This window comes from Exophiala viscosa (assembly GCF_022695815.1).
Source record: "Exophiala viscosa unplaced genomic scaffold EDD37scaffold_4, whole genome shotgun sequence".
In the NCBI taxonomy this organism is placed as follows: domain Eukaryota; kingdom Fungi; phylum Ascomycota; class Eurotiomycetes; order Chaetothyriales; family Herpotrichiellaceae; genus Exophiala; species Exophiala viscosa.
In genome coordinates this window covers 1,547,830-1,569,137 of record NW_026944356.1, presented here as the reverse complement: position 1 = coordinate 1,569,137, position 21,308 = coordinate 1,547,830, and the positions used below count along the sequence as shown (strand labels likewise).

The 21,308-nt window shown below is 50.8% G+C and overlaps 12 protein-coding genes across 12 annotated transcripts; 7 read left to right on the top strand and 5 right to left on the bottom strand.

Moving 5' to 3' along the window:
• Positions 1-882: 882 nt before the first annotated feature.
• EDD37DRAFT_608687 (uncharacterized protein) lies at positions 883-1,626 on the top strand (the record flags this gene model as incomplete). Its single annotated transcript, XM_062815073.1, has 2 exons — positions 883-1,287; positions 1,336-1,626. 2 exons carry the CDS (start codon positions 883-885, stop codon positions 1,624-1,626), a joined length of 696 nt encoding a protein of 231 aa, XP_062671120.1.
• A 29-nt stretch (positions 1,627-1,655) lies between these two features.
• EDD37DRAFT_381185 (heterokaryon incompatibility protein-domain-containing protein) lies at positions 1,656-4,194 on the top strand. Its single transcript, XM_062812092.1, has 2 exons — positions 1,656-2,103; positions 2,155-4,194. Exons 1-2 carry the CDS (start codon positions 1,767-1,769, stop codon positions 3,903-3,905), a joined length of 2,088 nt encoding a protein of 695 aa, XP_062671119.1. The 5' UTR covers positions 1,656-1,766; the 3' UTR covers positions 3,906-4,194.
• Positions 4,195-4,427: 233 nt separating this feature from the next.
• EDD37DRAFT_649558 (uncharacterized protein) lies at positions 4,428-5,323 on the bottom strand (the record flags this gene model as incomplete). The annotated part of the gene is made up of 2 exons (XM_062818146.1): positions 4,428-4,738; positions 4,789-5,323. 2 exons carry the CDS (start codon positions 5,321-5,323, stop codon positions 4,428-4,430), a joined length of 846 nt encoding a protein of 281 aa, XP_062671118.1.
• A 1,023-nt stretch (positions 5,324-6,346) lies between these two features.
• EDD37DRAFT_629118 (uncharacterized protein) lies at positions 6,347-7,840 on the top strand. The gene is made up of 3 exons (XM_062816490.1): positions 6,347-6,640; positions 6,694-6,865; positions 6,916-7,840. Exons 1-3 carry the CDS (start codon positions 6,630-6,632, stop codon positions 7,468-7,470), a joined length of 738 nt encoding a protein of 245 aa, XP_062671117.1. The 5' UTR covers positions 6,347-6,629; the 3' UTR covers positions 7,471-7,840.
• Positions 7,841-8,039: 199 nt separating this feature from the next.
• EDD37DRAFT_563199 (ERO1-like protein alpha) lies at positions 8,040-9,794 on the top strand (the record flags this gene model as incomplete). Its single annotated transcript, XM_062813954.1, has 1 exon — positions 8,040-9,794. One exon carries the CDS (start codon positions 8,040-8,042, stop codon positions 9,792-9,794), a length of 1,755 nt encoding a protein of 584 aa, XP_062671116.1.
• Positions 9,795-10,606: 812 nt separating this feature from the next.
• EDD37DRAFT_649555 (putative hydrolase or acyltransferase of alpha/beta superfamily) lies at positions 10,607-11,407 on the bottom strand (the record flags this gene model as incomplete). Its single annotated transcript, XM_062818145.1, has 1 exon — positions 10,607-11,407. The coding sequence occupies one exon, from the start codon at positions 11,405-11,407 to the stop codon at positions 10,607-10,609; it is 801 nt and encodes a 266-aa protein (XP_062671115.1).
• A 182-nt stretch (positions 11,408-11,589) lies between these two features.
• Positions 11,590-12,530, bottom strand: EDD37DRAFT_629113 (uncharacterized protein). The gene has a single exon (XM_062816489.1). It carries the CDS (start codon positions 12,259-12,261, stop codon positions 11,641-11,643), a length of 621 nt encoding a protein of 206 aa, XP_062671114.1. The 5' UTR covers positions 12,262-12,530; the 3' UTR covers positions 11,590-11,640.
• Positions 12,531-12,918: 388 nt separating this feature from the next.
• On the top strand, positions 12,919-14,997 carry EDD37DRAFT_380821 (Alpha/Beta hydrolase protein). Its single transcript, XM_062812090.1, has one exon. It carries the CDS (start codon positions 13,082-13,084, stop codon positions 14,714-14,716), a length of 1,635 nt encoding a protein of 544 aa, XP_062671113.1. The 5' UTR covers positions 12,919-13,081; the 3' UTR covers positions 14,717-14,997.
• On the bottom strand, positions 14,723-16,205 carry EDD37DRAFT_680404 (uncharacterized protein; the record flags this gene model as incomplete). Its single annotated transcript, XM_062819718.1, has 1 exon — positions 14,723-16,205. The coding sequence occupies exon 1, from the start codon at positions 16,112-16,114 to the stop codon at positions 14,723-14,725; it is 1,392 nt and encodes a 463-aa protein (XP_062671112.1). The 5' UTR covers positions 16,115-16,205.
• A 98-nt stretch (positions 16,206-16,303) lies between these two features.
• Positions 16,304-18,183, bottom strand: EDD37DRAFT_629110 (short chain dehydrogenase/reductase). The gene is made up of 4 exons (XM_062816488.1): positions 17,347-18,183; positions 17,175-17,294; positions 16,894-17,115; positions 16,304-16,841 (listed from the first exon to the last, which is right to left on the bottom strand). The coding sequence occupies exons 1-4, from the start codon at positions 17,810-17,812 to the stop codon at positions 16,534-16,536; spliced, it is 1,116 nt and encodes a 371-aa protein (XP_062671111.1). The 5' UTR covers positions 17,813-18,183; the 3' UTR covers positions 16,304-16,533.
• A 73-nt stretch (positions 18,184-18,256) lies between these two features.
• Positions 18,257-19,269, top strand: EDD37DRAFT_665296 (uncharacterized protein). The gene is made up of 3 exons (XM_062819246.1): positions 18,257-18,305; positions 18,366-18,796; positions 18,853-19,269. The coding sequence occupies exons 2-3, from the start codon at positions 18,754-18,756 to the stop codon at positions 19,035-19,037; spliced, it is 228 nt and encodes a 75-aa protein (XP_062671110.1). The 5' UTR covers positions 18,257-18,305; positions 18,366-18,753; the 3' UTR covers positions 19,038-19,269.
• A 619-nt stretch (positions 19,270-19,888) lies between these two features.
• On the top strand, positions 19,889-21,101 carry EDD37DRAFT_629105 (glycoside hydrolase superfamily). Its single transcript, XM_062816487.1, has one exon. The coding sequence runs from the start codon at positions 19,980-19,982 to the stop codon at positions 20,967-20,969; it is 990 nt and encodes a 329-aa protein (XP_062671109.1). The 5' UTR covers positions 19,889-19,979; the 3' UTR covers positions 20,970-21,101.
• The last annotated feature ends 207 nt before the right edge of the window (positions 21,102-21,308 follow it).

Below are 21,308 nucleotides of genomic sequence, written 5' to 3'. Positions count from 1 at the left end.
CGTTGCACCTAGACTCTCGTTGACTTTACTGACATGTTCCAGTGTGGGTTCGAGGTACTTAAACTCTTTCCACATATTCTTACTGCCAGCTAACGCCCACGCTGTCCCACCTTGTGAGCGCTGACCCCTGATTGTATCAACGTGAACACTTCTGAAAAGATCTTAGCGGCTCTATTCCGGAAGAAATGGACTTTTTTTTGCATGTTCTTTTACCCTTGGTGGTGCGGGAATCTGATGTGGGAAGAAGAGATCCACAGTGCCACGTGATCAGGCTGAACATCCCCTTTTCATGCACATACTAGGTGCAGGGTGAGTTTCAGCAGGCAAGTACGGTTCGCTGCCATTCACTATCTGTCCTTTTCCCTCTCCTTGCGATCTTCGCTCCCTATCTCCTGTGCACGCGCCTCGGCGCGGCTTCCTCCGCTCGGTTCTACTGCTGCTCTCATCCAATCTCGAGATTGTCCCACTGCATGCCGACCATGCAGTGAAACCGAACTCTTGACGTTACAACAAATGTAGACGTCGCTGTGAGCGAGCCTGAATCCACTTACTTTCAAGCGCAAACCTGCCGCATATGTTCCTGCAAGTTTATAGGTTACTATTGGCTTTGCGTCAGCGTCCTGTGGTTTTCTTTTTAGGCGCCCAACGCAAGGCGTTCGAATATGTTTGACTTGATTCAGCTGGAATACAGTCAACGTCAAAAGCCAAAACCTTTCCAGTCTCTCGATATTGTCCTGGATGGAAGATATCTACCATTGAAAGTCCTGAATCTTGGCCACAACAGGCAATATCCCCTAGTCTTCTTGGAGGTGTAGACCACTTCAGACTTACTGGCATTCGAAGGCCTGACAGATATCTACTTATGATAGCATACGGTCCACTATGGAGCAAAATGCCCTTCTCCCAGGCCGACGTCCAGCCCGCATAGGCGGGCGTGAAGAGGAGATTGTGAGATCATTGCACAGTAACACACATGAACTTGCATCGGAAAAAGGCCTCAACGATATCGATATACTGCTCGTTAACAATACCACAGAAGCTGCCAGGAAAGACAAGGAAAAAGGGTTATATGTTCCAAGTCGGCCTCATGAAGTACGACCCTACGATCACACAGGTGTTGTTGTCACACTTGGTAGCCAGAATCGCCTCGAGCTCCAGCTGAACGATCCCTCACCAGCTCCCTATGACATAGAGCCGATGATGAAGCTACAGAGCCAACACAAAATGTGCTTGGCTTGCACAGATGCCATCGACTACTTTTGTCGCTACCGAGAACTACGCTGGACGGTATGTCGCAAACTTGTTGCCCCAGTATAACAATGTTGACAACCGCAGTGGAATGAAAATAATGAGGAGCCATTTCCCATTCCTAGTAACGTTGTCCATCACTACAATCTATGGTCGCTCATGGCGTTCGCCCAAATCCACAAATGCTTCATTTGTCAGGAGCTATGGGCTCGGATACAATTCTACTATCCGAGCTTGGAACCTGAGCAGCTCCTCAAGTTCCGGATGGAGTGTGCATGGGCTAAACGGTGCCTGAACACGGAAGAGGATAAGATTGTCTTCATGATGTTTGACCCAGATATTCCCAAGGAGCCCGTCTGGAACTATAAACGCTTCTGAGGGTGTCGTTATGGCGCACCGATCATTTTTCAAGCCATTTTGACCTATCACTGAGATCCGACGACGTCCAAGGTGCAGACCTTGGGGCTTTATCTCTGGAGAGCTATCCTTCCAACCACTCTCCTGTTACGCACGCGCTGATGAGATCTTGGCTCAGGAAGTGCAAGACCAACGCCGATGGCAAGCACGATCAATGTAACAAGCAAAATGGAAACTACTTACCCACACGGCTACTTGATGTACGGACGGCTCTGACCTCAGATCGAGTTTTGCTAGTTTGCTCAGCCACAGACCCTACCCGGTTTGAAAAGGATCGATTATATGCGTCCTTGAGCCATTGTTGGGGGACATGGGGTGCGACAGACAACCCGGTACTGCTCAATGAGAACTTAGAAGCACGTCAGCAGAAAGGTCTCCACCTGAAAGGTATCCCTAAGACCTTTCGTGATGCAATCCACATTGCTGGGTCACTCGGTAGTAGGTATATGCTCCCATAGGATCTTACTGTCGTCCTAACGCCTCTTGTAGTCAAGTGGATTTGGATTGATTGTCTTTGCATCATTCAGAATTCGACGGCTGATTGGCTCCACGAAGCGTCAATTATGGATAAAATCTACCAAAATGCCGTGGTGAATATATCTGCAGACCATAGGGAAGACAGCCGGGCTGGATGTTTTGTTGAACGGCATCCACTCGACATTCGCCCAATACAATTCGAGTCCTTGAAGAGCAAGGTATCATGGCAAGTTACGTTTGACGACACGTTCAGGTGGATCCATACGTCGCCTTCTTTCGGTCGAGCATGGATAATGCGAGAACGTCAGCTGTCCCGTCGTATACTCCACTTCATCGACAAGGAAGTTGTATGGGAATGCTGCGGCGTCGAGAACAGCTCATTTGCAAGTGAGTCTTTGCCCGGTGGGGCGCCGTTCAAGAAAGTATTCGAGGATCAACACAAGTTCCAAACCGGAAGGCTGCAACAGACGCTAGGCGATGATCTGGAGGAAACCTATGCGCTGTGGAACGATGTGTGCGAAGATATTTCAAAAAGATCTGTCACAAAGGCGCCTGATATGCCTATCATTCTCTCCAGTCTGGCAAGAGAATTTCACCGAGTTCTTCCAGAGGACGATTACTGTTCGGGTCTATGGAGGTCCACACTACCCAAAAGTCTGGCTTGGTCATCTATTTCTTGGGCGCCTCGTAATCGAGCCTATATTGCGCCATCGTGGTCCTGGATGTCGGTAGCGACAACTGTGAAGCTTGCTCTGCAACCTTCACATCGCAGCGTGCTACCTCTCGCTGAGGTGGCCTCCATCGAAAATGAAATCAGACACGGCGATCCCTACGGCGCTGTGAAAAGTGGTGTCATCCACATGGATGGCTTCTTGCGGCAAGTGCGTCTGGACTTCGAGCCTGATGCCCGATTGAACTTGAGCGTGTTCGATACATACTCTGATAATGATGATGATACCATTTCCCAAAAGATCCGACTGATCGGGCCTAGCTGGGAGGACTACGATGGTGATATGTGCACAGCCGAGCTTGATACACCAACGGACAATAATTCAATCGTCTGTTTCGCGTTTTTGGTGGGGATAGACGAATGGATGCAAGACATGGACTCGAACGACCGAACAATCAAGGCAATCTTACTCGAACCCGTCGACGGGAGCGATGGAGCATTCCGCAGAATTGGAGTGCTTGCACTGCAAGACTTGTACAGCCTGAAGATGAGGTATCGGGTTGTGTCAACACACGATCCTGGCGAGCAAGGTCGGGATTCAACCGCAGATGAGACATGGGCCGCGATGGCTGAGTTCATCAAGATCAAGAGATGGTCTGTCAGCGAGACGTCACGATTGGACGAAGATCGTGGCGCTTCTGGAGATTCAAGGAGTGAGTCCAATGAACCTAAAGAGGCTTCTCAGGAGAGTGATGATTCAACCGGTGATCTCGACCAAGAGCTAGATAGCGCCAGCGAAGAGGATGGTGCCGACAGAGAGGATGGTGCTAGCGAAGAGGATAGTGCGGGGGACAAGATAAGAGAAAGGCTCAGGGCCCTGTTGCCGGTCCTCCAACCCCATGCCAATGTCTCCGAAGATGCTGGAATCGAAGAGGCCTTCACCATTGCTTCAATGACCGAAAGAGGTGGGATGAGACTGCCTCCGCATGAGGCTTTGTACCAGTTCGACGATGCTCTCCACAAGCTGCGTGAGCAGCAAAAGCTGGTTCCGTGGTTGCAGAGATTGCGACCGACGAGAGTGACAGTCATCTAGATCCTTGTGTGGTTTCAACGCTTGAGGAGTATCAGTCCTGCGAGCCTGTTCTTAGAAAGTGGCACACCCTGACCGCTGTAGCTGGTCAGGGTCAAGTAGGTACCATTCTTGATGGAGTTCCGGAGTCCTTGACACACAACGATATAGGGTTGGCCCTTAGCAGGGGAAAGGTTATCACCCCTACCGTACATGCCTACTAGGTTGGAGTCAACGCACCCACTGTCACGAACTCGCTGGACGCAGTGCTCATATTGTAGAGGTACTCCATGTCAGACGGTGCCCCTTTTCTTGGAAACAGGCTTGCCGTTACTGTTCCAAAAAAAACATGATCCTGCAAAAAATCCGGAACATGCATATGCATATTGTACAAAGCCACATTCAGATCATTGATTTACTGACACGTCGTACAAGCGAGTCATCGAATGTTCCTCTTCTACCAATGGGGCAGCTTACGTGGCACCTTTGCCGGATAGACGGAACCAACTAAGTGGGTAATAGCCTTTGCGAAGCAGTGTACGGCCGTCACACCAACGCGGACTTTCTTTTCTCTTTCTCTCGTAGCCGGAGACGGTTGAAAATGACAGCCCCCCATATCTGCGCCAGGCTGAAAAGTACGTGCAGTACAGGCGTCACCACTTTGAAGGCAAGCCTCCATTTTGACCAGAGACTCCCAAAGAGCCACATCACAACAGCGGTCTCGATGACTGTCCCAGCCACTTCCAACCCGCATGTCACCTTGAAGATCCTCTCGAGCAAAAGGTGGTCGTCGTGGCGGACTCGGTAGATGATCATAGCCACATGAGGATAAAACTCGGCAACAACATCGAATGCACCTATGAAGAGGGTGAGTAAAAGCAACAGCGGGCTAGTGGTTGACACCCACCCCAAACGAGACAGAGAATAAATTCATCTGTAGCATCTCGGTCGTGAGCGTACCCTAGAGTCAGAGCAACCGCAGTCTGCGCGATCACAATGGCGCCGATGTGATGTGCTGCACTGATCGGCGAGATAGCTGTCCTATAGAAGAGTTCGAAGATGTACATGACTGTGAATATTTGCGAACAAACCATCGCGACATCGCCCAATGTTGTTAGGTGACTTGGGCCAAATGGTGAATGCGGAGTTCCGTGGCCAAACGCCATGGAAATGAAGGGGTATGCACCGGAAAACAAGAGAACCAGCTTGGTTCCACCGGCAACATGGTGATTGACAAAGCTTCGACGATTCGTGTCGCTCAGGTCGGTGTACTTGGACCCGTAGAGTCGAGGAAGAAGCCATGACTCGAGAACATATAGTCGTATCAGGAAAATAATGACAGCGCTGATTGTGATGATGAGAGCAGAGAAAGGTGCAAGTGGGGAGATCGATTCGTTCGAAAGTGTTGCAACATGAGAGTGATCATGGCGGACGTCCAACATCTTTGCTCGCAGACTGCTTGCTTGTTGCCAGCTCAGGGTATTGCAGTCAATGCAATGTTGTTGCTTGTGGCTTCATATATATACGCTCCTGTTGACCTCGGTTATTGCGAGCTTTAAGTTGACGTGTCATGCTCTAAATCCCCTTAAGCGTTGCAAAGGAACATGCTTTTGAAGCCCCTGATTTCGTTTCATTAGTTTCAAACAAACTTTGCACATACCTTTTGTCCCGTGGGGTAGACTTTGGTTCTGGAATGTGGATATGTAAGAAGAACGAATAGCTGATCGAGTGACATCCATGGCGGTTGCTACAGGCCCTGCCTTACGCCACACCCTCCACCGACCTGTCTCGATAATACTGAATTGAGACATTTGCAGTTCAGTCACGTGTTTGTCAACAACATCTGTCACTGGAACGGTCTGGATGAACCACGACAATATGGACAAGCTGTGCCAAAGGCCAACTCTAAGCGCGGTGTCTGTTATATGGATGAAGCTGGATTTGGAACCGGCACCGAGGTCGAAATCTTCATCCACCAGGTCAGTAGGCCCTGAGTTGCTGCATTCCATGTCGCAAGTCGTGGGCGCACTTGCACCATTATGCTCGAGGCGGCGAGCCTGCTCCCAGCAAAGTGGCACTGACCGGCGGTAGTCAGTAGTACGTCGGCGGTATAAACTCATGATCCAGCGCGACCACAGAACGGGTGCCTCGACTTCAGGCTAGTAAAGATACACGGTAGAGGTGATGGCCCTTCCTCCTGTGAATACCTAGCGCTATACAGCGCTGGGTGCACAAGACTCCAGAACGACAAGAAGGAAAGGTTTCCCCCTAGACTTGAAGAGCGACAGTGGTCAGACAATGCCAGATTTCTGGACATAGGCTTGTCATGTGATCATGACCCATGATTTCATGCGTCAAGTCGTCGTGACTTATAGCGGAATGGTTCGTCCCCATGACAAGTTTGACAAAGATGAACAACAGAGTGATGGACGATTGATGGTGAGAAATCGTTGGAAGTCATCCGGGACTGATCCGGGCTTGGCATGTTTGATACGGATCGTTCGTTGCCGAAGTTGCCTGCAAGGTTTATGTCATCCGATCTTTTGGTGAACGTTCACGCCATCTTCGAGAAACATACCCATGCCATTGAAATCACACATCAAACAAACGTGTATCTCATACAGTTGACGAGATCAATTCGCGACACACGTGCAGGTTTGAGGGCAGAGCACCACAACCCTCTCCTACGTATTGCACAATCTTCAACTAGGCACCCTCCAATCTCGAAGCCATCAGAATCTTGATACCATGTCCGTCAAGTACGTTCCCCTTGCTTTGTTGTTCAATCGGTATTTGACAATACTGCTCTCAGCTGGGTGATGCTCGATGGCAAAGGAGGATTTGTTCCTCTACCGGGCGAAAAGGTCATTCACAAATCATCGCCACGAATTGCCCTGGCAATCACGACCCCAACCAGTTATCCAGGCAACAACCCATTATCCATACATTCCAACTCAGGCATCGCATATGTCACCAATCAAAGGGTATGGTCATATACAATCCTGTGCCACACACTCGCCCTGACCGCGTACAGGTTGTCTATCTTCCTGAGAAGCCCACTGCAGAACTCAAATCATTTTCTGCACCGTTGCTCAACCTTCACGACACTCATGTCACAGTGCCATGGTTTGGGCCGAATGCTTGGCAGGCAGCCCTCCAGCCTGTACCGGGTGGCAATATTCCGGGAACACAGGCAAGCATCGAAGTCAAGTTGACCTTCAAGGAGGGCGGAGCGCCAGATTTCCATTCCAATTTCGAGAGAATTAAGGAAAGACTACAACAAGTTGTATCCGTAGCAAGAGAGAACAACCTCACTGGTGGCCGACAAGACAACATCAACCTTGACACCGTGCATCTCGACGAGTTACCCACATACCAAGAATCTGGACATGACAGGGTCGCGCCAGCTAACGCTGCTGAACCTGCTGATCTACTGGAATCGCCGGGCGGGGCGAGTCCCATCGGCGCGCCAGAGACGAACTCTGCGGCAGTCCAACCGCCGCCAGATGCGCCGCCGGGATACGAAGAGACACAGCAGCAGAGTATACAGGCTGAATTAGATCGGAGACTCAGTCAGACTGACCGCTGAACCTCTAACGACGGGAATGGATACCAGTATTGTATGATTATGCACCATGGCGTTGGGCGTCCAGTCTAAGAGGCCGTGCACAGCCCCAGACATTCTTGTAGGTTAGTGGCGTGGAATAGTATGATGAACAGCGACGATTGCAATAAGATATGGCATGATAATAACTTTCTTTCTCTTGAGAACTCCAGGAGCAGAAATTGTTTTTGTTCACACAGATCGTGGCATGTCATAGACTGGCAGGCAGTGCTATCCGAGATGATCTGGAAAAAAATTGACGTTGGTGGTGGTTTCTTCCCAGGCGAGTTTTTAAGGATTCAGCCGCAATTGGCTGCGGAGAATAATGTAGGTCAGGGAAAAGGGGATCTTTAGGGGACAGATCTATTTACTACAGTAATAACCATGAACATTTGCCCTCGCCCATGCCCTTGTGGCCAGACTGTTCAACACATCTCACTAATTCAACTCCTACACTCTCTTGACGCCATTCCTTGCTTTCTTGTACAATTGTTACTGTTCTTCGAACTTGGCCTTCAATTCGACGCATGTAAAACCACACCAAGATCGTCAGCATGCGCCTCCAACACGCCTCCCCTTTCTTCCTCGCCTTCTACCTCTTCCTCCGACCTCACTGCATCCGGGCGGAAGCTCAGTGTGCGATCGACCCTAACTCGATCGTCACCGATGCATGCACTTCATACTCGGATCTAGATAGACTAAACGTCGAATTATCGCCTTCTGTCGAAGACCTGACGCAAAACACCGACTTCTTCGCCTACTACCGATTAAACCTGTACAACAAAGTTTGTCCGTTTTGGACCGATGAACACTCCATATGTGGAAATCGTGCATGCGCGGTAGACACGATAGACGACGAGAGTGACATACCCCTGATATGGAGAGCGGAGGAACTAAGTAAACTCGAGGGCGCCAGAGCGCAGCATCCGGGACGTGCCCTTCAGCGAGAACGGCCCAAGAACCGACCATTACAATACCAGTTGGGAGAGAATGTGGATGAAAGTTGCGTCCTGGAAGAAGATGACGAGTGTGATCAGAGAGACTATTGCATGCCGGAAGATGAGGGTTCCACTGGCAAGGGTGACTATGTCAGTCTTGTGAACAATACCGAAAGATACACAGGGTATTCCGGATTGGGTGCCCGACAGGTTTGGGACGCGATATACAAGGAGAACTGCTTCTCTGCGAAGACGGCTCGCCATGCATCGCTGAAACCCAAGCCTCTACAGGCAGCGGAGAGTCTGAAAAATGTCTTTCAAGAATACGGACGACAACACGTGGATGACAGCGACGACATGTACCCGCTAGACGATGAGTGTCTGGAACAGCGCGCATTCTATCGGGTAATCAGTGGAATGCACGCTTCCATCTCAACGCATTTGTGCTGGGAGTACTTCAATCAGACCACAGGCGAATGGGGTCACAATGTCGAATGCTACAAGGAGCGACTGCACAACCACCCGGAGCGAATATCTAACTTGTACTTCAACTATGCAATTTTGACCAGGGCGATCGCCAAGATCAGAAAACATCTCGAGTCATACACGTTTTGTTCTGGTGATCCGGAGATTGACTTCGAGACGAAACAGAAGACGCTGCAGCTCGCTGACAAGGCTGCCTCTGGACCACATACCTTTGACGAGTCCATCATGTTTCAAGATCCGGCGGTTGTCGACCTTAAGGATGACTTCAGAAACAAATTCCGAAATGTCTCGAGGTTGATGGATTGCGTCGGCTGCGACAAGTGCCGGCTGTGGGGAAAGGTGCAGACCGCTGGGTATGGTGCTGCCTTGAAAATCCTGTTCGAATTCGACGAGAAGAAAAACGGCGAGAATCCACATCTGCGCAGGACAGAACTTGTGGCGTTAGTCAACACCCTCGGCCGCGTCAGTCACAGTCTGGATGCGGTCCAGAAATTTCGAACCGCCGTGAACACTGGCAATTACAGTGTCTTGGACATCCTGGGTCCTCTGCCTGTGTCCGATGAGAGTGCCACCAAAGAACCCGCAAAGGTCGAAACAGTAGACGAGGACGAAGATTTTGACGAGTTTGACGATGATTATGAGACGGAAGCAGTGCGACCCCCTCAGCAAACGATAGCCGAAGAATTTCGGTCGGAGTTCGACCTCGTTTGGCGAGCGCTTAAGATGGTTTTGAAGAGCTGGGTTGACATGCCGTTCAAGCTCTTTGCCATTCTCGTCATGGAGTTGAATCGATTGTGGAATTTCTGGTTGGGTTTGCCGGTTCCTGATCGGTCATGGGACTTTCAATTCCCTACCAGAGATGAATTGTATAGAGATGAATTGTAAGATTGTGCGGCAGGGCATATGGCTTTGGGCGATGGAATATTTTTAAGCGGGCATATATCAAGCAACGGGTACGCATTATACAGTACTATAGCACAAGCGTTGGCGTTGGAGGTGCTAATGGATACAACACATCGCGTCTTTATGGTCCTCCTGAACCTTCTCCAAAGCGATGGAAATCGGCTTACACGTTCCCGTGTTCCTCTCCGACGCAACTCTGACCGAACTGTCGAGCCGGCCGCATACGCGACTTATGACCGTGAAACGGACCGCGTCGCTTGGCTCTCTAAGGAGCTTAAGCCTCAATATCACTTTGGAGACTTCTCGATCCTTAGTACCAGAGAGTGCGCTTGTCGTCTGACTCATCGCGAAGTTCGACATAAGTTCAGCCACTGGAGCGGCTGTTCTCTTCCTGCGTCGCCGCCGTTCCAGTGGTCAACTTTCGCCAGTGGCTGAGGAAGCTGAGCCCAGAGCGACCTGGGAGCAGAGCCGACGTCAGAACTTCGCTACTGAAACCTCCAGGAGAGCTACCTGGTAGCAATGCGATCAGTCATGGCCAGCTTTGGAATTCGGCAGGCCACGGCGACGCCACTATGATCTCAGGGTGGGAGTCACCCGCTCCAGAGTACAGTGCAATGCAAAACAAGACAACACGCGGCGAACCACATGAGATGGAGTGAGGCTTGTCTCTGTCAAGAACTGTCTTTCCATAGGGAGTTTGAATCTTGATCATGACCTTCCCGTCCATTCATAGCTTCCGAGATTCTGTTGGGAGATGCATCCCGTCGTCTACTGAAATCCATCGATCTTCTCACTCACAGAGAAGCCTTCTGCTGACCAAGACCGCCCTGCTTAACATTGGTCAGGAAATCCAAAACAGCCTCCAGAAAGAGCTGGGGTTGATCGATATTGACCGCATGCCCTGCATTCGGAATCACAACCTTTTTCGCCCCTGGAATCTTCTTCGCCATATACTCGCTTGCTGCCAGGAACGGTGTATCGTCACCACCTACAACCACGAGAGCCGGCACTTTGATACGGCTTAACGACTCGATCACTCGATTATCCCTTTGAGCCAACATGCCTCCCGCAGCAAGAGCAAGTCCTTTGGCATCTCGGTGACTGACAGAGGCTCGCTCCGCGCTCATAGATTGCAGGACCGCAAGACCTTCCCGGTCGAATCTCTCTCCTGTTGCAAACGCCGTTTCGTTCCATTGCTCCCGAGCAGAGTCCTTCTTGAACCCAGGTCCAGTGTCGATGATGAGCAACGTGGACACGCGAGACGGGTGGACGCGATAGAACGCAAGAGACATATATCCACCTAGTGAAAGACCGCCAACAATGGCCGTGCTCCTTGGGCCGCACACCTCGTCTAGGAGTGCGGCCATGTCTGCCACAGTGTTCGGTTCGCTATATGCCGATTGCTCAGAAGGGTAGTCGCTTTGACCGTGACCACGCATATCCCAAATGATTAGTTTGAACTTTTGCGACAGCGCCGCAACTTGACCGGCCCACATTTCAGACGTCGATGAGTAGCCGTGGGTGAGGAGCAAAGGTGGTCCTGCTCCGTGCACCTCATAGTAGATGCGAACTCCATTTCGATTGAGAGAGGGCATGATTACGATATGCCGGATCGTCGAGCAAATACCAACAGTGGCATCTTTGTAGTGGACAAGCGGTGATAATGATACATACCCACCACAAAAGAACATTATGGGGCAGCCCCGCGTTCCCCGCGTTCGTGAACAACCTCGGTGTGCCTAGGTAAGGTTGCTGGGGGATGCTACAAGTTTTGTGCGGTCTTGATGTTCTATTCGGCTTCTTCATCGTTCGGACATCTCTGTCAAGACTATTGGGTCGCAGCTTCTTCGCGCAGGCGATCTCTCACTTTCATCAATGCCTTGCCTAACAGGTTCCTTCCCCATTCGTCTTCTTTGCCCTCTGCCTCATCCCCTCTAAATCCAATGCCCCAATTTCTGTCAACAGGACTGGCTTCCGCGAGAAATTTGTTCCCAGAATCGAGCAGCGCCTGCCGACACTCTTCGACCTGACTATACTTCAGGTAGTTGCACGTCTCAGCGACCTCATCGACAGCCTCTTTCCATTTGTCGCCATCGTAGTACTTGACTTCACGTCCCAACTTTCCCGCTTCTTTCGGCGTTGCAGCATTCAAGATCCTCTCGGCTATGGAATCATCGCCCATGATAAGCGCCTTGCGGTACATGATATAATGCTCGCCGGTCTGGAACCGAATGCCAGGAAACTTAGGATCTGTGAAACTTGCTGGGTACCAGTTTTGCAGCCGTGCTTCTGGAAGCTGAAGTTCGTAGCCGTAGAAGAAGAGATGTTTAGATGTGTAGTGTACAGCTGGACCAAATGGTGGAGCTTGGCTTGAGGATGACATGGTTCGGGCTCCAACGGGATTTAACGAAAGAGTTGTGGCAGCAGTCTGGGAAGCTCTTTGTAGCATATAGATTTCTTACCCTTGATTTCGAGTTCGGAAGCCCAAGGAAGGCGAACCCACCAACCTGAATATCACGATTATTGTTCGATATTCACCGCCCCAGGAAGATCGAATGGCAGAGGATTGCAACGAGGTCCAATCTTGACGTCATGAGCTGGTAAGAGCATAGTATCCTTAGCTGAAGACCTCTCGAGTCCCAAATCGTTACCACTGCTGTCAGGCTATGGTGTTGCGTTTCAAGATTCAGTGTATGGGCACCGTTTCAAGCAATGTCCGCAATCCCTAATAGGAGAGTCAATTCATCAATAGAAGTTCGTTGTCAATGTAGTTGCTATGTCTCACTGTAGCCACTACGGTAGATCATGAAACATTCGATGCGGGCGCCGTCTTTGACAACAACACCATCCATCACCACCACCTTTCCATCCTCCAATTATGTTTGGAAAGGTAGGTCAATGAGTCGAGCTTTCCACTGCCGTCCATGCGCGCCTGCACGTTAATCACGCGCAGTCTGGCACATATACCACCGCTTCCCGATGGCAAACGATTGCAGTGATTCATCATGCTGGTTGAAGTCATGATCTCATCAACCATTCCAAAAGCCACCGATCTTCTTGCTTCGCTGCGTTGCTGCTCATGATTTCCTTGCCATTCAGCCTCAACTGATATACCCATGTCCGATCTCAACCGAAAGACGGACGTTTGCAAGTGTGGATACCACCATAACTGTACAACGTTGAAGTGAGGTCAGAACAACCGGAGTACTCCAAGACAGTGGCATATGAATACTCGTTGATCACGCCTACTACCCCTTCTCAGTTTCCCAATGTCTGCAACTCTTCGTCACCCTTTTCTGGGCCTCATAAGAGGACACAGGCTACCATCCTCCGACCTTGTGCAATACTCCGGCATACCGTACGCGTCCATCTCGCAGCGCTTTGCCCGATCCACCACCCTGCTTGATTTCCCATCGACGTCTCCACCAGAACCTTTCGATGCAACAAGAGCAGGACCAGAATGCATACAACCTGATAATGCCACAAAGCTCGATGCAGATTGTAACCAATTCCCACACGCTGGATTTCAAGAGCAACCGCAATCGGAACACTGTCTTTATCTCAACATCACAACTCCTGTGGCATCTCAGGATTCGTCCCAGCCACTACCTGTTGTGGTCTTCCTTCACGGTGGCGCGTTCTTCCTCGGCTCCTCAACTCGACCATATTACACCCCCGTCAACTTTCTCGCCCATGCCCTTCGAACCGATCGTCTGCATGTCTTCATCTCCGTGAATTATCGTCTGGGTGCTTTAGGCTTCTTACATTCTCCTGAAGCAGGATCTCTCATTTCACCCAACAACGGTCTGCATGACCAGGTGCGTGCTTTTGAATGGATACATCGCAATGTATCCGGCTTCAATGGTGATCCTGAGCGTATCACCGCCATTGGGCAATCTGCTGGAGCTGAATCGCTATCTTTGCATGCGATCTCCTCCAACCCCACTGCTCTCTTCAAGCAGATGGTGGCTTTGTCTGGCTCGCCCGTGACTATGCCTTGCAAGACTCCGTCACAGCATCAGGGAAACTTTCTCTCCCTTGCTCTAAAGCTTGGTATACAGGACATCGAACAAAAGTCTTCCGCGGAAATTGCTCAAGAGTTCATTCATGCGCCTATCAGCAAGATTCGCGATCTGGCATTCGTCGGGGCGCCATGCAGCTCCTCCGAAACCCTGCCGTACAACCACCCAACCATGTCACTCGTCGACTCGAGACCAACAAGCAGTGTAACTTGGATCGAGCGAGCGATTTATAGCTCAGCCACGTTCGACGGTGGTATATCGTACAACATTTTGGTAAAGTCGAGAAATGACATTGCGAAAACGTTCATACAGACCGCCCAGGAGAGCATGACGACGGCTGGCGCCACTGAACTTTTGGGACTTTATGGTATCAATGACAGCGACAGCGATACTGACGCCCTCGAAAAGATATGCCAATTCGAGTCAGACATCGGTTTCTTCTCGGCCTCACTTGCACAGGTCCAGGGTTCGAGTGCACGGAAAAAGTATTTACAGATTTTTGATCTGAAAAATCCCTTCGATGAGGGCGGAGCGCTTCCCAAGAATAAGTTTGCAACGCATACATGGGACATCGTCGCTTTACTTGGCTGTTATGACGACTTGATGGATAAGAAACAAGTGGAAGTCATTCAGCATTGGAGGTCTCGGCTATTGGACTTTGTGTATGAGAAAGACGATGGGATTTGGGCCGAATGGGATGAGCAGAAAGGAACCGCCCTGAAAGTCACAGCTGAGGGCTTACACATGCAAGGCAAGAGGGAATACATGGGCGAGGACGGAGGCAGGAGAAAGAAGCTCCTGAAAATCGCAGAGAGGGAGGAGGGAAGCGAGGGCCGGGACTTCCTGTGGGAAGGCGTGTGCAGAAAATGGCTTGATGGTTGATGCCACTCAGTAATCGTTACCTGTGGACCCGTACAGATGATGGCCAGTCTCGAGGACCTCGATCTCGTCCCCAACCTCGACATATAAATCGGCACCCTGGTCCATGGCTTGCTTGAACCCGGAATCTTCAGGGACGCAGTGCATGCCCAGATATCCAAGCGCGGCTGGGTTCCCGTTTTCCACGGTCCGATATTCCACCAACGTCGTGCTTGGTTGAGGCTTCCCCTTCTTCTTCTCCGGAGGTGCATTCTCTTCCTCGAAATGACCGGTATCCGGATTCACATTCGGCATGGTGCAGCGCGACGTCCGGCAGACGACTGAAAGGGCAGGTGCTACACGTGCCCGCCGCTCGGTCGTTGCGGCTTTGGGAAGAATTCGGAAACGCTTCCAAGTCTCCTCATCGTACGCCGGAGCACCGAAGATATACATGTTTGCACGAAACCGGAGAGCGCTTAATGGTTGATTTTCCTTGGGAAGAAGTGGAGACGTCGCGTGCACGGAAGGCAGATTTATGATATGGACCGGCTGTTGGTCCGTGTAGCCATGCATAGCAGGTGTCCCGATGTATTTGAGGGGTGCGAGGTTTTTGTTCGTCGGCACTAGCGTGTCCGGCGTACACCTCAGAAGTGTGAGAGTTTGTCGCTCGGGAACTTTGAGAAACCTCTTCAATTTCGGCAAAGCTGCTGCGACGTCAGGGATGCACTCAAGGTCAAGGCCTGAGGCTGTACGGCTGTGGATTTGGAAATCTCTGAGTTTGATCCCCAATTCGTCGATCTGCGCTGCCGTTGGGAGCAAAGGTACCGTGAAGCGTACCTCAGGCATTGCCGACAAGGACCATGACTCGAAAACGGCTTGAAGGCGTTTTGTCCAGACTGGAGCATCAGGGTCGGGGAAACTAACGACCAGGCAGCCGCCGGCTTGGACAAGGGGATCTCCTGGGTCGCTGGTCTTGTGTGGCAGCCATAGTTCTTGCTTGATTAGTGCCATCCGCGGCTTGGTTCGCTGGCTGATAAACTGCCAGTGCTTCTCGTCATTCTCAACGGCGATCGCAAAACATCTGTCGTATGCAAAGCCGATTTTCGTGAGTAACGCCCGTTTGACCTCGATTGGCGCACAGGATTTTATCGGGTGGACGTAGAGAGCTTTGATAACTATTGATTCGCTGGCGGAGTCATGTTCAGCTTTGTCGTATTTGGGATCATACTGGTCCTCCAGGTTGCTTCTGGAAAGTCCATAGCGCCGCAGGTGTCTGGGACGTCGGCGAGCTACGAGGACATGTCGAGCGACGCGTGCGATGACCAGGAAGGTAACAAGGAGAATGAGAAGGGTTGATATTCTGTGAACGACCGCGTGGAGCGTCAGCCTGCTCAACGGGCCTCGTATTAGGTCAATTAGCATATTGACGGTCGAACACTCGCGTTGCTATGCAATGACGCGGTACAAAGTAACATGGTGAGATCGACGTGGTGCTGCGAGAGGGACATATATCAAAAATGGTTGTTGTGAGAACTTAAACATTCCGTCGACGCCCTGACAATGATCTAGAGTTTGATTTCGCCGAGATTGACCCGTGAGCATCATGATTGCATTGACTATCGAGTTACTCCAGTGGTAAGAATTGTCGTTATTTATTGCTAGAAGACATATAGTATCACATCAGGGCCCGAATAGGTACCATGACACGGAGAGAATCAGTTAAGGATATTGCTGATGGCTCATATAGTACGGCCCTCCAATCGGAAAAACTGTCCAACCAACCCGACGAGGCTGAATGAGCAAGCCCGGGGCTCCCTGCATGGTTCCGCATCTTATCCTCCTCAGAATTCAAACTTCGCTCGCTTCCGGCGTACATATGCCGCGAAATCCTGCACCCAGAGGGGGTAGTTCCTCACTCCAGTATTCCCTACCTCACTCCTCGGCATGTATATTTGACCACTCCGGCCAGCCAGGACTTGCTCGACGATCGCGTTGCTGACATTGGACGCTGGGTCGATTTGGACTCCGAACTTCCGGAGCTTATCCTCGTAATCTTTGATAATTCCTGTGCTATGCCAACTCGGATGCACTGATGTGAGCTGGATACAGTCGCCATTCTCATAATAGTCGCGCAATTCTGAGCGAAGGCCTTTCATGTGCCTCATCAGCGTTGTCCAGGATAGGATCCGGTGTCAGCTTACCTTCATGTAGATACAATGCTCCAACCTTTGTGCAGCAATAGTCCACCAGTCCAGGACTGGGGTAATAACTCGCCATGGACGCAACGGTGACGATGTGACCTTTCTTGGCTTTGAGCATGCCGGGTAGGAACTGCTTGATCAGGATGAAGTGTGACGCGAGGTTCACTTTGAAGATTCTATCCGTCTTTTGCGCGTCACTGTCGATGATTTTGGTTCCGGACGCTTTGTGGAAGTCGAGTCAGCTTGCATAACGTCCATATCGTGTCAAGCATTCGACTTACCAACGCCAGCATTATTGATCAGCACCGTCGGATCTCCATGTTCTTTTCGGATCTGCTCAGCCGTCGACTCGATGGCGGCAAAATCTGTCACATCCAGCTGGTAGTAGTGCACTCCGGGAACTGGTAATCAGGTTAGTTGGGTGGTAATCAGCATAAGAGGAGTGGCCCGCACTTTTTTCAAGCTCCGCTGGCACGGGGCTGACATCCAGGATGATCACCCTTGCGTGCTTGCTGAATTCTTTCACCATCTCATAGCCAAAGCCGCTGCAGCCTCCCGTCACCACGATCAGCTCGGGCTTGCTTGTTGCGTCGAAGTCGAACGGAGTTCCAGGTTTGCTGAGCCGCCAGCGGTTCACGGCGAGGAGATTGAGGGCGGCATTGAGTTTACGGAGCACGCCAATGGCTAGTAAGTACTTCAGGCTCTTGATGAGTAGCGCAATCTGCGCGGTCGATACTCCTTTGCTATGCAGGTATCGCAGAAGAGGACCGCGATATTTCTCAGGTGCTCGGGTGAGCGCAAGGAGGACTGATCCAGTCAAAATGGGCTCGGTGGCTACCTTGCCGACCACTTTAATCGGAAGTGTAACGGCTGCTGTCACGGCCCCAGTTGCGCGTTCGACTAATCCAGTTGTCGCCATCAGATGTAGCGCCTCAACGGCAAAAGGACTTTGGTTTCAGAGGTCAAGGTACACAACACGTCTGGTTCCTATGAAGTATTTGTTGAAATTTGATGAAGAGGAGAAACTCGGCAACGACAGGACGGGAACATGCCTCGAACTCTCTAGCCCCTCCCAGCTGAAGTGTGGCAGCGACACATGTGCACATGCCTCGGTTGCTGGCACCAGCATATCCAGAAGGCTAGGCCCCCCATGGGCAACCCCGCCACCTGGAAACCACCAGGACAGGTCGCTCTTACCCCGCAGTGGCGCACAGGCAGCAGCCTATTCGCGCCCTCTAGGTCCAGTGCCGTGGCACTGCATCCCGTTGGGACTTCGGTCCATTGCTGCTGTGGCAGGCGCCTGCAAACCACGTGAAGCTCCAGATTAACATTCGCAGACGAAGGTACACGTAAAAATGTACGAGTTCCATCGTGCGTCATGTTATAATTCTTTTCTCCGCAAATGGCGCCATGTGAGTGGCGGAAAGTTGACCATGATGTCGTCAATGGCAAACTCATATGGAAACGAATAGATGCAGCAAAGAGATGAGCCCGGGTTGTACACATTCCGAGCCACGCGACAGACTTCGGCACGGGTGCCCGTTGGGCCCGTATGGCAGTGCAGGGCAAGTGATGGCGACAAAAGGACGTCTGCGCATCATCGACTTGACTCTACAGAGCGATAAGTGGTCAAGAGGTCGATGATGACGAGGTTTCATGATCTCAGCAACGTACAGTTGATATCATGTAGTAGGAACCATTAGGCAGACGTCTTTTGTGCTCACTCGTAGTTGAGACGAGTATGTGTATATAAGTCACCACTGTACATGGTTTTGACACATTTCAAGCCATCCATCACTCCAACACGAAAGATAAACAGATCTAAAAGCACAAAATCAACGATCAATCAACCAAATCAATATGTCTGGCACCGACAAATCTCACGCCACGGGCGACTCCATTGGTATTGCCCGCGATGGTCGTTCTCATTAATTACCTAGGCTAACTTGTTGGTGACAGTTCCCGAGAAGGCCCAAGAGGTACTCCCCAAGGGAGTCGAGCAGAGTGTTCCTGACTCGGTTCACGATACCGACTCTTCAGTGAGCCACGCCACTGGAGAGTCCATGGTCCCAGAGGCAATCCAGAAGGCTGCCCCGGAAGGTCTTGAGAAGGCTTTGCCAGAAAGCGTTCATCCCACCAACTGAACATCCACCCTCCACTGTCAGCAACTCGTGGAAACACAATGAAGGGCAATCGACCGCTATCTGAAATCACGATACGTGCTTGGAATTGAACATTGCAGGCGATTTACATTGGTTCACAAGATGAAAGGAGATATAGCAGTTATGCGACACATCAACGTCGTCTGAACGTGTTATCATAGTTTATATGTACATATGTGCTTTGAGCCAATAATAACATATCATGTCTCCATCGTATGACTTGTATCTCTGTCGAAATGATTCTACTCCAATTTTCTTTTTGCGACTGCGTTAGATATCCTATATCAGGAGTGAGGTTGGTTCCCTCAAGGGAACAGTCACATGTAGATGTGGTTCCTTTTCACGTCCTCAGGGGGGAATTTCCCGGTGGTTGTATATATCGATCATTTGACGAACAGTTGCACTCTCTCCGCATTTCAACCACTCGAGAGTCTGGGGTCCTGTCGACTCAACGTTACATGATCTTCACCTTTCCCCGCCGCTTGTTAACAACATGTCCGGTCTTAAAATGGAAGGTGTTGTACGACCCACAGATGGTCGGGTAGTTCAAGACCCCAAAAGCTTTCCAATCCCTTTGCAGAAACTCTCACGGCACCGTTCATCATGTCGTCCCCAAGAAGGCTGCTTGCCTATGCCACCCTGCTCCCTTCGACGATCGCATATGTAATGCCAGATGGACATACTGGCAAACTACCCACACTGGGTTGGAACTCCTGGAATGCGTATCATTGCGACGTTGATGAGGACAAGGTCTTGGCAGCAGCTCAAGCTTTGGTTGATTCCGGTCTTCGAGATGCCGGTTACACATATGTCAACATTGACGATTGTTGGTCGGAAAAGACAGGCCGTTTCAACGGTCACATCACACCAAACACGACTAGTTTCCCTGACGGTATTAGTGGACTTGCTGAGAAGATACATGCTATGAATCTGAGCCTAGGTATCTACAGCACTGCTGGCAATGCTACATGCGCTGGGTACCCGGCCAGCTTGGGCTACGAGACTGTCGATGCAACAGACTTTGCGTCTTGGGGCATCGACTACCTCAAGTACGACAATTGCAACATCCCTCAGAACTGGACAGATCAATACATGTATTGTACTCAAGACCGCGCCGACATCAATATCACAGCCAACGGTACTTGTACGCAGCAACTCGACCCGGATCTGGCTCCCGCTGGTTATGACTGGGAGACGTCGAACACATTCGACCGATTTGCTCGCATGAGAGATGCACTTGCGCAACAGGATCGTGAAATCCTCTTCTCGCTCTGCATCTGGGGTTATGCCGATGTTTTTGACTGGGGAAATGAAACCGGCATTAGCTGGCGTATGTCAAGTGATATTGGACCGTACTGGAATGCTGTCACCCGAATCCTCAACATCAACTCCTTCAAGATGAACAGCACGAATTTCTGGGGCCACAACGACGCTGATATGCTGGAGGTGGGGAACGGCAACCTGACCTTCGAAGAGACGAGGACTCACTTTGCCTTTTGGGCAGCAATGAAATCACCACTGCTGATAGGAACGGACCTGACGAATCTCTCGCAGACCAATCTCGACCTGTTGAAGAATGAATACTTGCTGGCGTTTAGCCAGGACGACGTATATGGCGCACCTGCCACACCCTACAAATGGGGTGCGAATCCGGATTGGACATACGATCCATATTCACCCGCAGAGTATTGGGCTGGAGGGTCACAGAACGGCACTTTGGTGTTGATGCTGAATCCTCAGAATGGGACATCCGAGACCAAGGAGGCGATATGGTCGGAAATCCCTGAATTAGGTGACGGGCAGTATGAAGTTACGGATGTGTGGACCGGGCAGAACCTTGGTTGCCTCGCATCATTCTCCGCTGAAGTCGCAAGCCATGATACTGCGGCGATCTTAGTCGGCGATAAGTGCTGAGCTTGATGCTTTGATGAGCATACATGCGGCGCCAAGTACTGATTCTGCACGGTCAGTCCGGCCGTCTAATCGACTCTCACCGTGGTAAGACCCAAAAATCACTTCGCAGATATCGCAGATTTTTGGTTGTGGTGGAGAACCCGGAGAAGGTTCAAAACGCCAGGGTGTTCTTGAGCACAGCAGTAGGTCCTCAGATAGCCATAGGGTATATATACCTCTTATTTGTCATCCCAACGGCTTGCGGTGACCAGTATCAAGTATCGCAACATTCTCTCTCGGATCAGGCTCAGACCCCGTCAGTCCTGGCTGGTACCCACCAACATCCGGATCTTTCTTCGC